The 15418-nt window shown below is 36.5% G+C and overlaps 1 protein-coding gene across 1 annotated transcript in view; it reads right to left on the reverse strand.

Annotated features, from left to right (window-relative positions):
- The window catches only part of ANO2 (anoctamin 2), a 160887-nt gene that overhangs the window by 110875 nt on the left and 34594 nt on the right, over positions 1-15418 (reverse strand). The window contains exons 4-10 of the mRNA XM_058804969.1: positions 13710-13808; positions 9889-10040; positions 8372-8426; positions 7806-7854; positions 4912-4967; positions 4621-4662; positions 1370-1434 (exon numbers count right to left, since the gene is read on the reverse strand). Coding sequence (XP_058660952.1) covers positions 1370-1434; positions 4621-4662; positions 4912-4967; positions 7806-7854; positions 8372-8426; positions 9889-10040; positions 13710-13808 — 518 coding nt within the window. The remainder of the gene's footprint in view (positions 1-1369; positions 1435-4620; positions 4663-4911; positions 4968-7805; positions 7855-8371; positions 8427-9888; positions 10041-13709; positions 13809-15418) is intronic.

Below are 15418 nucleotides of genomic sequence, written 5' to 3' on the forward strand. Positions count from 1 at the left end.
GAAACATTATAATGGAGACAGCAAAATACAAATTAAGATGGAGTGTAAGCAGATGTACCTCTATTTTTAACTCAGCTGAGCTGTCAGGTCTGCTAAAACTCAAGAATTCCTCTAGCCAGTGACAGTTTAGTTTAACACTGGTAATATTTACCAACAACACAGCAGGGTGCTGTAATCTCATTCTGAGTTTACCTGTTCCACTCAGGAGCTTGTCCACAGTAACTGCCATAAAAAAGGTACATAAATTTTGCACAAAACTTTTGAAGCAAAAAAGGAGGAAATTTCAAAGCCTTGCAGAACCTTAGTAGGATTTGATGGCCTCACTTCCACTTGCCATTTTGCAACATCTTGCAACATCTTGCTCCCAATAAGGAGTAATTCCTCTCACATTAAAAGTTAGTGCTTTACTCTTTGAAAAACTAGGTGCAGTACTTCAGCTTTAGCTCAAAATAGAAAAAAATATTATACAAAGCTTATTGGCTATCCATATTACCAACAGCAGCTTTTGCAGGCAATCACATAGGGGTGGATCATATAATAAAAATGGTTAGAGTTTGATTACTCAAAAGACAAATGGTAACAACTGTCATCTTTCTTATACTACAAACTATTTTAAAACAGATATTTGTTGAGGGTTTTTCTTCCTATTTCTTAATATCTTCATTCATTTCTTCCTAAGTAGACATCTTATAAAAGAATATTTCCAGTCAGCTGTTTACTCAATTTTTTTTTCTTTACTTGGTGCTTATAGTACAAACAAAATATGATACAACAAAAATTGTTTTGCCTTTCTTTTAATTACTGTGGTAAATCCATAAAAATCATGACTGGTTTGTTTTGTCTTATTTTAGAGCCAGCTTCTTCCATGTTTGTAAAGATAAAATTTATAAATATACAAAAAACCCCCCACTGAGAACACATGTGGATGTGTTCAGATGAATAAAACTTGTAAAATCAGGAGTAAAAAAATCAAATAAATCTCAAAACTGTCAAATACTTTCACACTGATTCATGATATGAATACCAGCTTCTGATTATTTGCCAGATTTTGTAACCATACCCTCCAATAAAAATTCACCAATGTAAATGGCAATTCCTCTCCTTTGAGCAAGTCAATACCCCAAAGACCCCAAAAAGAAGTATGACATTCTTCCAGGAATAAGCACTATCCAAAAGCATAGGTAACAATGGGGGTTAAATGGATTTTTGTTATAGTAAATTATTACCAGAGCCACAAAAAAAGCAGTGGGGATATTATTTTCAGTGTTCTGATCAATCCAAGGTTTCATTTGCTGAAGTAAGTGGAAATGAATTAATCTGCATCACCTCAGTACCAGGTCCCTTGGTGTTTTATGCAAGTCCACATTACCTTATGAGATCAATAGGCTGAAACTTGTAAAACACTCCATATCTTGCCCATTCTTGATACAGCAGCTAAAGAAAGAAAAGAAAGAAAGAAAGAAAGAAAGAAAGAAAGAAAGAAAGAAAGAAAGAAAGAAAGAAAGAAAGAAAGAAAGAAAGAAAGAAAGAAAGAAAGAAAGAAAGAAAGAAAGAAAGAAAGAAAGAAAGAAAGAAAGAAAGAAAGAAAGAAAGAAAGAAAGAAAGAAAGAAAGAAAGAAAGAAAGAAAGAAAGAAAGAAAGAAAGAAAGAAAGAAAGAAAGAAAGAAAGAAAGAAAGAAAGAAAGAAAGAAAGAAAGAAAGAAAGAAAGAAAGAAAGAAAGAAAGAAAGAAAGAAAGAAAGAAAGAAAGAAAGAAAGAAAGAAAGAAAGAAAGAAAGAAAGAAAGAAAGAAAGAAAAAGAAAGAAAGAAAGAAAGAAAGAAAAAGAAAAAAACAGTCTGAGAATTAAATTGAAAAAAGTTATCACTTCTGTTTTCACAAAAATCATCTAACAGCTAAAAATATTTGCTGCACTCCTGGGGCTGATAAACCCAGTAGAACCCATACAAAAGCCACTTGTGTTCCCATGCTGGGGACATAACGCAAGGCCACATAGGCTGTTGGACATGCAGATTCCCCCCACAGCTTACAGAGAGCTCAAAGGAAGGACCAGATTCTACAGAAACTTTTTGCAGTGGGAGGAATCCAGCTGGAATAGGAGCGGGGATAAAAGGAAACCTTGCAGGACCTGGGGTAGATTGACCACAACACACTCAACTGCAACAGGCAAAGAACTTGGGATAGACTTGCTTATTCCCTCCCTGATTCCCATGGTTTATGGGACACAACTTGACTGAAGAGGATTGTCCTGGCTGCCATAAGGATATTTTCATACGAATGCTTGTTCTTGCTTGTTCAAAAACACCCCTTGCCATTACCCCCAAGCATTACCTATAAAATGTTATTTATTTTCATAAATAATCATACTAATAAATACATTCATTCACATATATAAAAGAAGAAAGTTAAAACTATTATGATCCTAAAACTCCCCAAAGGCTTCCTTGAACACAGCTACAGAATGGAATTTGAAGAGCAAAAAGAAAACTCTGTCTAAAATAGCATTCCATTTAGGAACAGGTACTTTCTGTAAGTTTATATGAATTTTCTGATCTGCTTCTAATAATAGGGATGCTGCTCTAGTATATGATGACAGTGGAATTCCCAGGTGGGTTACAAAGCCCTAATGGACTTTTTTAATGTCAAACATAGAGACAGCAATGAAGGGTTAAAAGTTGCCAGTGGGCTAGAAACTTAAAGACTAAACCAGTGTTAATACTTACGGTGAGTTATTACCATTCTGCTGCTCAATACCATTCTTAAAAAGACTTTTTTTTTAGAGCAGAAATCACACCGAAACTGGGAAATTCCTTTAGTCTTAGTAAAAACTGAAACCCTCTCAGTTTAAGGTTTCCATAGCAGATTTCTAATTCTTGTAGGATGGGACAAAAGTGTTGTGTCAATGTTCATTTTCTCCAAGGAAATCCTGAATAAGGTTGATAAGGATTAACCTTTTATGCTATAAACTGGTACATAAACCTTAATTACTTGTGCTGCCTTATTGGCTTAAGTACTCCATAAGGACTGAGTTCATATTTGGGGTTTTTACAAGAGAAAATTGAATTCAAAGATACAGATAAGTTAAAGAGGGCAAAATAAAAGAGGGCAGAAGAAAAAAAAAAAAGTTTAAAAATGCCCTCCTTTCTTTTAAACCTGATCAGGGTTCTTCAGGGTTCTTCAGGAAATTAAACACTGAGACTATTAGATTCAGATAGAAAACAGATGATGTTATGCATAGGAATACTACAGAAGATTCAAGGCCTAGGCAGAAGGGACATATGTGAATAATCAATGAAGTATTTCTGGAAAGAAGCTTTTATGTTTTTAATACTTAACACTTCATAACTGAGTCTAATAAGCAGAATAAAAAGAGGGCAGCACAAAATACAACTAGTAGGGGAAATATTTTTCCAGACACTGGTCCCTCTGGGCCCTCTTCCCCCCCATTCCACAGTACCCAATTTTCCTCCATTGACTGATGTTCATTTAGTGTTTTCCTCTAAAATATTTGTTTTCCAAAATATTTGTTTTCAGTAATCTGTGGAGCTGCCTCTCAGAGAAAATTCTCCAAGTCCAGAGGAGACAATGCCTTCCTGAACAAAAAGTTCAAGGTTACAGACACAAATAAACAAGCTTCTTTTATAGTTTGTTTTCTAACTTTGTTTTGCTTACCAAGGTTCATACACTAAATTAAATTGTATACGGCCCATGAAGACATCTAGCGGATGAATGGCAACATTATTTACTAAAAACTACAAAGATTATGTTTTCAAATTTTACTAATTCAGCATTGGAGAAATCAGATTTATTTGTATGACCTTCATTTGTATGAACTCAGTCTTCATGGTATAGTAAATATTGGAGGTTTCCAAACATTCCCTTTTTCTTCATTCTGCCTTCTTCCCTTTCTCTCCCTTTATTTTCCCTCTGCATTTCCTATCCCACTGTTTGCATATCAAGGGAAATAAATGAGCAAACATAAAATAATATGGAAAGGATCTTAATGGATGACTTATTAGTAATCTATAAAACGAAATTAATTATTTATTAGTAATTAAATTGTTTTTTCCCATTTCTAAAAGTAAGCATATATATGACACAGAGTTTGAATTCACACTGTTTATTTTGAGGATTGCTCTATTTTTTAATGTCTTTTGATAGCTAGAAACTTTAATTACAAAATAATTAGAACCAGATTTTTAGAAATTGCCTACATTTATTTGAGTGCACAATCAAATGAAAAGTACAACTATATTTTATTTTAGTAACCACAGCTCTCTAGGAGCATTTAGTTAGGAAAATAAAATTATTACATGGGTTATTTAATAATTTTAGCTTCCTGACAGGCTGAAAATCATGTATATGTATGCAGAGGGAATCTGGAAGCATTTCAAGATGCAAGTTTCAAATTAAATTAACTGACATGCTTTATAAGAAGACATTATAAAAATCTTGGGAAAACATTTTAAAATGTAGAAATAGAGGAAAATATGTAATTCAAAAAGTGCATACATTTGTTAAAATATCTACTTGTTTGTACAATGGCTAATGCTTTACAATGCTTTAGAACATCATTTATTACATTAAATATAATATGAAATAAATTTTGCTATGTATTTTACCTTTCTTTCATTCATGTCATCATTTTGGCCTTCATATTCACCCTGGAGAAAGAAAATAATTTAAAAACTGATGTAAAAGCAGAAGAAAATAAAGAAAAGTTTGGTTACTTGCTCCTACATTGTTAATTTTACTTTCAGGTCACAACTTGAAATCTACTTATATAGGAGTTTTCATATTAGAATCACACTTAAAAGAGATTTTCAGTGTCACAGACAGCAAATAAGAATGTGAATGGATGTCTCCAGAGTGACACCAGCAGAGGACTGGATTTTTTCATAGTGCATACATACATCATGAAGTGGGTAGGCTGCATCATAAACATTGTTTGCTATTAATGTGCCAATGCCTAAAAGAAAAAGAAAAATGCAGGTGGTAAACAGGCACGATTTAACAGAAAACATTATTACAGATTTCATTTCATAACATTCCAGAGAGGACAGAGCTGCGTAACTGACAATATTCAGAGTGAGAAGAGAGCCACATTGGGTTTCTGGCTGTGGAAAACATTTTTCAGAGAAACTTACTTCCATAAAGTGCCTTTTCTTCAGTGAACAGCACAGTGCAAAGACTCTTCTGATCACTTTCTCATCCTGACAGCAAAGAGCCACATGACTGAGAAGCAAAGCATTGAGAAGTCCTTCTTGAATCTTTACAATGGCCAGAACTACAGATTCCACTGGCCAACAATTAAAAACAACCCCCACAAAAACGTCCACAGAAATTTGTGGTTATGAAATCTTGAATGGTTCGGTTGGCAGGACCTTAAAGATCCATCAGTCCCTTCCCCCTAGGCACACCTTCCACTATCCCAGGTTGCTTAAAGCCCCATCCAGCCTGGCCATGGGCACTTCAGGGAATTTAGTTTTGCAAGAGAATTCCCAGCAGTGACTGCAGCACCTGTAGAGAGACACAAGATCCCTACTGGCTCTCAAGACCTGCAACTCTTACAGCAATTCCATCTTCAGTCCCTGGAAAATTGTTCCATAAAAAGGCAACCAAAGATTAGTAGTTTCTGATTATTACTTATACAGAAAAACATAGATCTATAAATTTATTCCAGGCTTCTCTGCTTTCAATGCCCAGAAAAACAAGTAACTAGCTATCATGTCTTTAGTGATGAAAAACATTCCACAGTTAAATTACACATTGTCCTGAAATATTTGGGAGAAACCTTCTGGTCAGAGATGCTAGACAGGCAGTACCAATAAATGTCTCCCTTGACAGAAGGACAAGTACAACTACATGCATTCATAGAATCAGGAAATTATGCTTCAATAGTGACAAGCCTGCTCCTGAAAACTTCAGTGTTTGGAAGTTTACAGTTACTCAGAGTTATGCTAGAAGAAAATAAGCCTTCCTTGTTTAATATCATAGGAGCAGAATCAGGTTCAGCCTTACACAGATGTAAAAAAATCCATAAGCAAATGTGTTTGATGTATTGTTAATTTCATAAAACAGGTCTATAAAACCAGACTGCTATAAGCACTTCCAACATCACTGTCCTGCCTCTTGTGCAAAATAAGCAATGAACTCTAATAACAAAAGAAAAAAAATTAAAAAATCTTTTAAACCTCTCCTGATGAGTGGTTTTAAGCTTAAGACCAGTGAGATGGGAAAGCCTTAGTGACATATGAAACAGAGGTCATTTGGGGGAGGATCTCAGAAGATCAAAGGAATAAGTAAGTTTAGGTCAAACATGATGCACAATCCTGTTTTGGCTACAGACCAGAAAGATGGAAAGGATGGGAATGCTAAAATAGTTATTTCATGTCAAATGAGTTCTTGAGCTGACCTGAGCTTGAAGTGCATCAGGCTGTATTTTCATGCTAGAGTTAAAAAATTCCTGAGAAGTTATTACTAGTCCTTTGATCTCTAATGATGTGTTTTATTCCACTATAAACCAGAACAAGCTATTAAAGTAAAGAAAACCTTAAGAGCAAATATCTCCACTGTCAAAGTGCTCTGTCCCTTCCTACTCTGTCCTTGAGCTTCTCTCCAGTTTTCTCTGCAGAAAATTCCAAAGTCTCCAGGAGGGTTCTCAGCACTCCAGAAAAATAAGGCAGCATTCCCCTCTATTGCCCCACTAGAGGCTTTTGAGCAGATCAAAACATAGAACACCACCAAATAAACAGTTTAAAAAGCAACAACTGCCAAAAAATGTTTTAGAAATTGAGAATGCCTGACATTTTTAAAACCATATTTTAATATTTTTTTTAAAGGAAACAGTGTGGCAGTCATAAATTTAAAAGTTTATACTAGAAAAAGGCAAGTGGTTTTGGTTGAAAAAGAAAAAGCATTTTTTGTGCCTTTCACTTTGTTATGCTTTTTATGTAATTAAAACAAAATCTATCTCCTGTTCAAGGAAACCTAAATTAATCATTTTCCTGTACCAAAAATGTGTGTTATTGGAGCTGCCCTGCCCAAAATCACACCAGGACTGTGCAGAATCTTGCTGCAGCATTTTATTTGCCAGGAATGTTGCCCTTGGACACTGTGATCCATCCATAGGTAGCCAAGTTTACAGAAAGATTTCTAGAAAATATGTCAGGGAGGACGATCACTTCTTTTCCACATGTGCCATGATCTCACAAAGGGTGAGAGAGAAGAGTACAGAAAAGAGAATATGTACACCTGTATAAATGCTGAACTTAAAGAGAATTAAATACATTCTGAACATCAAGCTCCAAGTATTTCAGCATTATCCCAAAAGTATCTTCAAAACAGTCATATTTAGTCATATGTTTCACTAGGCAGCTCAGGGAGGTAATTTTTGAAGCTGAAGCAATAAAAATAACCTGGAAAGGTGAATTATTCCATTGAAATGGCAAGAAAAATATGGTCCTGCAAGAAACAATACAACATATTGCAGTTGACATCTGAATTTTCCAAAGCAGATCATAGAGTAATCAAATCCAATTTTATAATGATTCATTAAATGTGAGTAATGTGCCAGATGCTGCACCTGTAGAAATGAAAAGCCAGCTCCCATTACCATCCAAACCATGGACTATAAATTCTGATTATGTACCTCAAGAAAAAAAAAAAAAATTCAATCTCTAATTTTTTTTCTTTTGGGAAGATGTGCCAGCATATTTTGTGTCCTGCTAGAAAAAACAATATTCTGTGAAATACCTACAAAATTCCTTTCAAAAGAACACCTCTAATTCTCTTTCCTCCACCTTACCCATGCTGTTTCTGGCCTTCGTAAATGTGCGCTTCAAAATTTCCCTCACCTGCAAAAAAGAACAGTGGGATAACAAACAGATCCTTTTTAGCATGAATTTCATAATGGAATTAGCAATAAAACAAAGTTCTAAAATGGGTGGCTTCTGCAGTGTTCATTTGTACAAATATTTGAATAATTTAGCAGATTTTATGACTGGATTATCTGCCCAGCATTTGTGGGCTAAAGCCTGCTGTGTTATGTCCTTATAGAAGTATTTGAAGTAGTAGAACTATATGGCAGGAAATCTAGTTAAAGATTAGGAGTAGGGCTGAAAAGAGCTTTGAACACTGAAGAGGAGTCAATAACTTCCCTGCAGAGCACTTCCCACTCCTGCAGCTCCAGAAAGGAAGTCCTTATATACATATATGTCAGGAATTATAGTTCAGCAAGAATACACAAATGCATAAATTAATGAAAACGGCAAAGCTGAAACTAAAACATTCCCTGTAAATCCCATTCTAAACCCCACTAGCAAATCCCACTCAGGACAAGAAGACAAGGATATGTTATTTTTACTAACTTACTATTCGGCTGCGGGTTGCATTGTCAAAAAAGGTATCTTTGTCTTTGATGTTATACCTAAAACATTGAGGAAAAAGAAAATCAGCTCTGTTTTAAGACATGGAAGCAACACGTAAGACAACAGATAAGATTCTAATTTAGAAGTCACTCAGAAACCACAGCTAATCAAAAAAGCAGATATTTAAAGGGAATATAGATTACACAGCACAGCATAACAGAATGTGCTATGTAAGACCCAATCATTCAGAGCTCTACCAGGATTGCACTGATGGTGGGCATTTATATGCAAAATTATTAGCTAATATAAAATGCCTTTTGAGGAAGAAGAACCTGTATTGTTTACAGAAGATGACCTTTTAATGTTTTTCTTATAACATCTCCTCAACACAATAACATACTGAGGTTGTGTTAGTAGGTTTCAAGTAGCCTGAGGCAGATATTCATTACTCTTTTCCTGGCCACTAAACAGTCAACATTTCACTTGATTTCAAGTAACTATTCCACCACAATTATGCCTTCCCTTAAACCTCAAAATAATCATATGTGAAATTAGCTTCCCAGTATATTCTTCTCCATCAACCATCGATTCTCCTCCATCTGACTTATATTCAGACTTAATTAAAATTGTCAGAGGGCAATAAATGAAATGGTGGGTCACTGTATTTATTACTGAATTTTATTTATCGGACATAAATACAAGGAGACACCTAGGAGGAAAAACATAGTGTTTCATGTCAAACTGGGCCCTGAAATATTATTCTGAGTGAAAGAGCTGACGTCAAGTACTCCTTATCTGCATATTATTAGCTTAGTTTTAATTGCTGCAATGAATCTATAAAGATGGAAAATACTGCTGTATTTCTACTAGCTCCTGCTTTTTTCAAAAGAGGCAGTAATATCCTTAATCAAATAATCAGGAATTTGTCAGGAGGATTTCTACATTTCAAGCTAAACATACAGAAATTTATTTGATGCACTGCTTCCAGTGCCTTATCCTACAGAAGTAAGAGGAACACTGGCAGAAAGTCTCTGCAGTTTGTATTTCTGCTAATCCACTGAAAAACTGACAATTTTGGATGTTCCCTCAGGATTTCCAGATACGTTTGATGAACTTCTGAATTTTGACTGAAATGTGGGAAAAAGAAATAACAATTCTAAAATTATACATTCCGGCTTTCTTTCACTGTCCATTGTCACTGTTGAGTAAGAGATGACACAGACTCACCAGAAGGCTAGTTTGCACAGCAGCAGCTTTAACACGAAAATTCTCTCTTTTTATAGACTGATCCTATACATTTCACCTGATTGGCTAATTAATAAAAGCACCTTTCTTTGAGAAAAACAGGAAAACAGAGAGTAGGAAAACACCACCTGCAGGTTGTTTATAATAACAAGCTATCATAGTTTCTCTACAACTCCCTAAAATTTTCATGTGTCCACTGTGAGAAAACTTATCCGGTTTTCTCACTCTCTGACCAGGATGTCACATCCACAGTCCATCACATTTTAAAGTACTCACAAATATATTTTCTCTCTGGAAAATGGGTAGGACAAGGTTTTCATCTTGGTATTTTCTTGCTGTGGCACCTGGGGTTGCAGAGGTTCAGTCAATTTGCACCATATTTCATTTAATGTTTTGAGTATTCCCTTTTCTTCTGTGATTTCATACATCTGAAGAAATAAAACTGTATATTAGTATGCCCCTTCCAAAATTACACTACAATAAAGAAAGAAAAAAAAATTGCTGTACACATATGTTTAAACCTGTAATTAAAAGAAGTGCCTTCTCTGAAGTCGTATTCCCATATGACTATATGCACCTGAATCCATATAGGTTGCAGTTCGAAAAAGTTCTTGTACCTCACCAGCTAATTCCAGAAAAAAATTCCTTAGAGCAGAATTATTAATACAAGAAAAAAGAAAACCAGTTCTTCACCCAGAGCTCCAGGTATGTGCTCTTCTCACAGTTAAACCACCTGTCCAGAAGGATAATACTAAAATATAATAATAGTAAAAACTTTACTAAAATCCAGGGGGAAAAAACTAGTTACATCTACTACCTTCCTCTCATCCACTAGGCAGGAAACCTTATAGTAGAAGGATATAGAATTAGTTAGCCAGGACTTTTCCTTTGTGAAACCTTGTCGTCTGTGCCTGAGGAATGCTTTGCCCTTCAAATGTCTTTCTGCTGCACATGGTATGACTCTCTCCATAATTATTCCAAGTCCTGAGGTTGGAATATTAGGGATCTCGTTTCCTGGCTCTTCCCTCGTTTAAATTGTAGTAATACCAAGTAGTTTCCATTCAGCAAGTCCCAAGTCCTTTGGGAGTGGATTGAATGGGTCCTGCTAATTCCTTCAGTACTGTGGGATCAATTCACAAGGCCCCATGGAACTTCTAGACATCTAGTGGATACTGATGCTCCCTTAAAAATTCAGCAGCCACAAATGGAAAGCCACAAACTGTTCCCACAGCTGCAGTTCTCTGCCTCAGGATCAGGCAGTCCAAGACAATTAATATTAAAGGCTGAGGCAAAAAAAGCATTGAAGGCCCCCTTTTTTCATCATTCCTATTTGTCAGGTGACCATTTTCAACAAGGATTGCTCCAATATTTTCCTCACACCTTCTCTTGTTATTAAACATACTTTAAAAAGTGATTTAATTGTGTGGCACAATACTGGCCACTTTGAGCTCTAGATGAGTTCTGGCCTTTTGTGTTTTCTCCCTGAATATGCGAACCACAGATTTGTAAACTTCCTGTGAGGCCTGGCCTTGCTGCTAGAGATGCAAAATTGCTTTTTCTTCTCAAGCTGCACGAGGAATTCCCTATTCAATCAAGCACTCATGGAGCACTCAAAAGCAGATTCCCAGGGAGCAGTGCTGAGTAGCTCCCTGGGTGGTTTTGAGTTTACTTTCTTGAAACCTAGAGCAACACTTCTGCTGACCTTTTTTGTTCTCATTAGCCTGAATATTTTAAATTCAGCCATTTTATGGTTGCCATAGCTAAGGCAGCCTCCTATTATCACATATCCCATATGTCCTTCTCTGTTTACAAGTATCCATTCTGGGAGACCATTTTTCCTAATTGGCTCACTGAATCCTTGTATTATCTTCAAAGTATCTGCAAAGTATTATCTTCAACACCCTTCAGGAATTTCTCAGACTTGCTTGTCACAGCACTCCCAATTAATGTTTGGGAAGTGACCATTTCCCACAAGCACAAGTGTCTCCTGCTTGCCTATGGAATGATTCATCAGTCCTACAGAACACTCAATGACATCTGCCTTGTTTTCCATCCCCCTAACCCTCACCCAGAAGATGTCAGCCTTATAATCCCTTACCTGCAGCTATTCCCTTCCATACAGGACAACTCCTCCACCTCTCCATCTCTGCCTATCACTCCTGAACAGCCTTTAACTTCCCTATCCCATCACTCCAGTCACAGGATTCAATCCCCCAAGACTCACTAAAGCCAGAGACATCACAGCTCTGGCCACAGAACAGCCCTCCCAGTTGTTCCTATTTTTTTTCCCATACTCATATTTGAGTCTGGCACAGTCTCACACACCAAAATAGCTCTGTTATCGTATCCAGAAGTTGATATATAGTTAAAAGGGCTCAGAGGGTATCTTTGCCCAGCGTGCCTTATATTCTGAAAGATTATTTAAAACAGAATGTTTTGGGAACAAATATTTGTAACCAATTCGTGTTTAGAGGTGGATTAATACTTTCCCCTGAAAATACCTTTTTTGAATCGTTTAGTATGATCCTTAAATAAATAAATAAAAATAGCATCACAGAAAATTCCTAAGGTGCCTTGACAGCAATATTTTGTATCTTTGAACAAAACCAGAACTTTCCTTTTGGTGGTTACTGAATAAATTTTTTTACTTTATATGGCCAAATCCCCAAAATACAAGATTTCAGTTTTTTCAAAGTGGACTTCTTTTCTTTCAAAGGAAATTCCTCTTTCAACTGTTTTTAATTTCAAAAAAACACCCAAACCCTAGGATATGAATAGAGCTTTTCTGTCAAGCTTGTTTCTGGGAATGCTGCCATTTCTGCAGCTAGAGATAACAGAGGGGTTTTTTTTTTTATTTTTGGAGATAATAGAAGATTTTTTTCTCCCAATCAGAGGAGGGAGGAGGGATGCAGAACTGCTGTGAATGAGGAGGGTGCCATCAGAGATTATCAGCTCCTGGACAGCCCTTAACCAGGTCAAAATGATGACAATACTCATCAATTAAAATAGTGTAAAATTTACTTTGGTGCATCTGCAAGAAACTTGGATGAGAAAATTCCCATAAGAGCAGAAGGAGGGAGAAATAAGTAGGCACTAAAAATGCATAAAATTAATTAATTTTAGAAGAGATCGAAGAGAGGAGTTTAATATGTAGAAAGTTTCTAGGAGTACTGTAGCTGTCTAAAACCTACTCATTTTCAAAGACTGATTGGCAATATCCTTTTTTTTTTTTTCCCCTGGGATGCAAGCACATTGAGAGTCTGCAAGATTGATTTGGGCAGTCTTCTGATAACGACATGTTGTACCAGCATGAAACATGAACCAGAATGAAGCTTTTGGTGGGTGAAAACAAGATGAAAAACTCAAAGATCAACACAGTTGGAGAAAAAAAACCCACAATTTTTCCTTTATTTCTAATGACAATGCAAAGAAATAAATGTTCTTTAGTGCAGTTGATGAGTATCACTAACTAAAAGCACAAGGCAGTTCCCCTGACTCTGATGGAATTGTTAACCAATGGACTAAATAATTTCAGGAACACAGATTGGGGACTTTGCTACTTGGAATTTACAAGGTTTGCCAGCAGCTCTTCTGAAAAAAGACAGAAAAGAAGAGTTTGCTGAAGTTTTAGTGACAACAGGTAGATCTGAATTCATGAAGTCATTGATACCACCAAAACAGATTCTCTGGGAAGAGCCTCTCTCTCTTTGGATAAGTCTTAAGATGGTGACCAGTTTCATACTATCTTCTACACTATCCCTCACCTTTGAGAGAATTTCCTTGACAAAAATCCAGACAGCTCCTGCCTTCTCAGCTTTCAAAGCCCTCCTTAACACTCATCTCTGTCATCACCCTCCTGAATGCAGTCCCTCAGCCAGCTGCCTCTGTGGCCTTTAAAAACCCTTTGGAAATCCCCTCTTAAAAATAGCTCTGAACAGTAAATCATGTGAAAAGATTTGGAAATGTGAAAAAATAAGTCTGACAGTTTGTTTTCTCTGATTTTTGAAAAAAAGGAACTCCATGGGCTTCTATATATTCAATGATGATTCTGATCCTTCAGTCATAAAACATATTGATAGAAAATGGGAGATATTTACCTTTTTAGTGGGCATTTTTATTTTAAGGAGTTCTGCTTCTCGACTGAGGACTTGCCAAGGCGCATGTATACGGACAAAACTAACTCCTTGGCTCTTGTTCTGAAACATAAAAAAAGGGGAAAAAATGTCTTTAAATATTCTTGAATACAATGTAGTGCTAATATCTCAAGTTGTCAGCTCCAACAAAATCATTCAGCAGTAGGCAACAATCACAGGGAATAACCAACTTCTGCTACAGCAAAGTGACATTTTCCTTAAAAGATGAATCTTTTATGCTCTAAAATCCATTAATCTACTGCCTGCAGTGTAGCTGTGTGTGCACCAGGATGACAGAAAGCTATAGGTCCAGATTTTGGAATTACGCAAATGAGAAACACCCAAGATACCGCTTTTTTTTTGTACATTGATATTTGAGAAAGGATCTGATTTCTTTAGTGGGCTTTTGTGTCCATCTGAACCAACAAGATAAAATAAAATTCTCCTGCTCTGGGTGGACTTTGCTCTAGTTATCATTTTCCATTTTGGCCAACTATTTTCCAGACACTTCACCAGATCAGTGGTTCCTTACAGGGAATCAGGCCCAACATTTGTTGCCCTAAATATCTGCAGTTAGAATAGCGAACCTAAAGAAAACATAAAAATTTAACTTCTGTAAGAGATATGAGCCTCATGTTTATGTAAATGATTGGTTATGCCGGTCAGAAGCATAAAATGCCCAAAAGAGCTTTGGCACTGCCATTTTTTTGCAATCCATGCAAAAGATGTCCTGGTAGCACATCGGAGCTACAGAAAAGAACCCTGAGAGCAGAAAGCAGCACCCCTGAGAAAAACATGAAAATTAAATGAAGGAAGGTTCAGACAGCATTTTCCTCAAGGCACACAAAGAAATTGTACCAGCAAATCACAGGGATAAATGCTTGCTGTGGAAATGTAGGGAAGAAAAGTTGGGAGGGAGATTAGAAAGTGAATATCAGAGAAATCAAGACAATGACCATCTGTCACACCATCTCCCATACTGCACCTCCTCTTTGAGGGGATTTCCTTCACAAAAATCCAAACAGCTCCTGCCTTCTCAGATTTCAAAGCCCTCCTGAAAACTCGCCTCTGCCATCATCCTCCTGAACACAGACTGTCAGATGATATTCCTTAGAGAAAGGCATGGAAGTAGACACAAGACGACTTTCAGGAGGAATTTCTTCACTGAGAGGGTGGCTAGGCATTGGAAGGGGCTGCCCAGGGAGGTGGTGAATCCCTGGAGACGTCCAAGGAATGACTGGATGTGGCAGTGCTCTTGGCTGGATGACAAAATGGTGACAGGTTGAAGGTTGGTCTCAAAGATCTTGGGAGGTCTTTTCCAACTTCAGTGATCCTCTGATTCAAGGCTTCATTAAAGCCAAGATTAATGATTTTTGTGTGGCTGTTTCCATCTTTATGTAAACTCCAAACATGTGTTTGCTGAATGTGTCCTTATGCTTCCTGACTAAAAATCAAAAAATAAAAATTTAGATGGAAATCCTACGATTAGTGCAGTCATTTTGCTCTTATTTCCCCTATAGGTGCAACATGAATGATAAAAATCACTCCCTCAACTTCAGCTAACATTTCTTCAGTGGACTGATGCTATTTTAAAGAGCAGAAAGAGCTGCAGAATCTCTCTTCCATCAGTCCACTGGGGAAGTCAGCCTTAAGAGAAGGAAGGAAAAATTTAC

Source organism: Ammospiza caudacuta, chromosome 5 (genome assembly GCF_027887145.1).
Source record: "Ammospiza caudacuta isolate bAmmCau1 chromosome 5, bAmmCau1.pri, whole genome shotgun sequence".
Lineage (NCBI taxonomy): Eukaryota > Metazoa > Chordata > Aves > Passeriformes > Passerellidae > Ammospiza > Ammospiza caudacuta.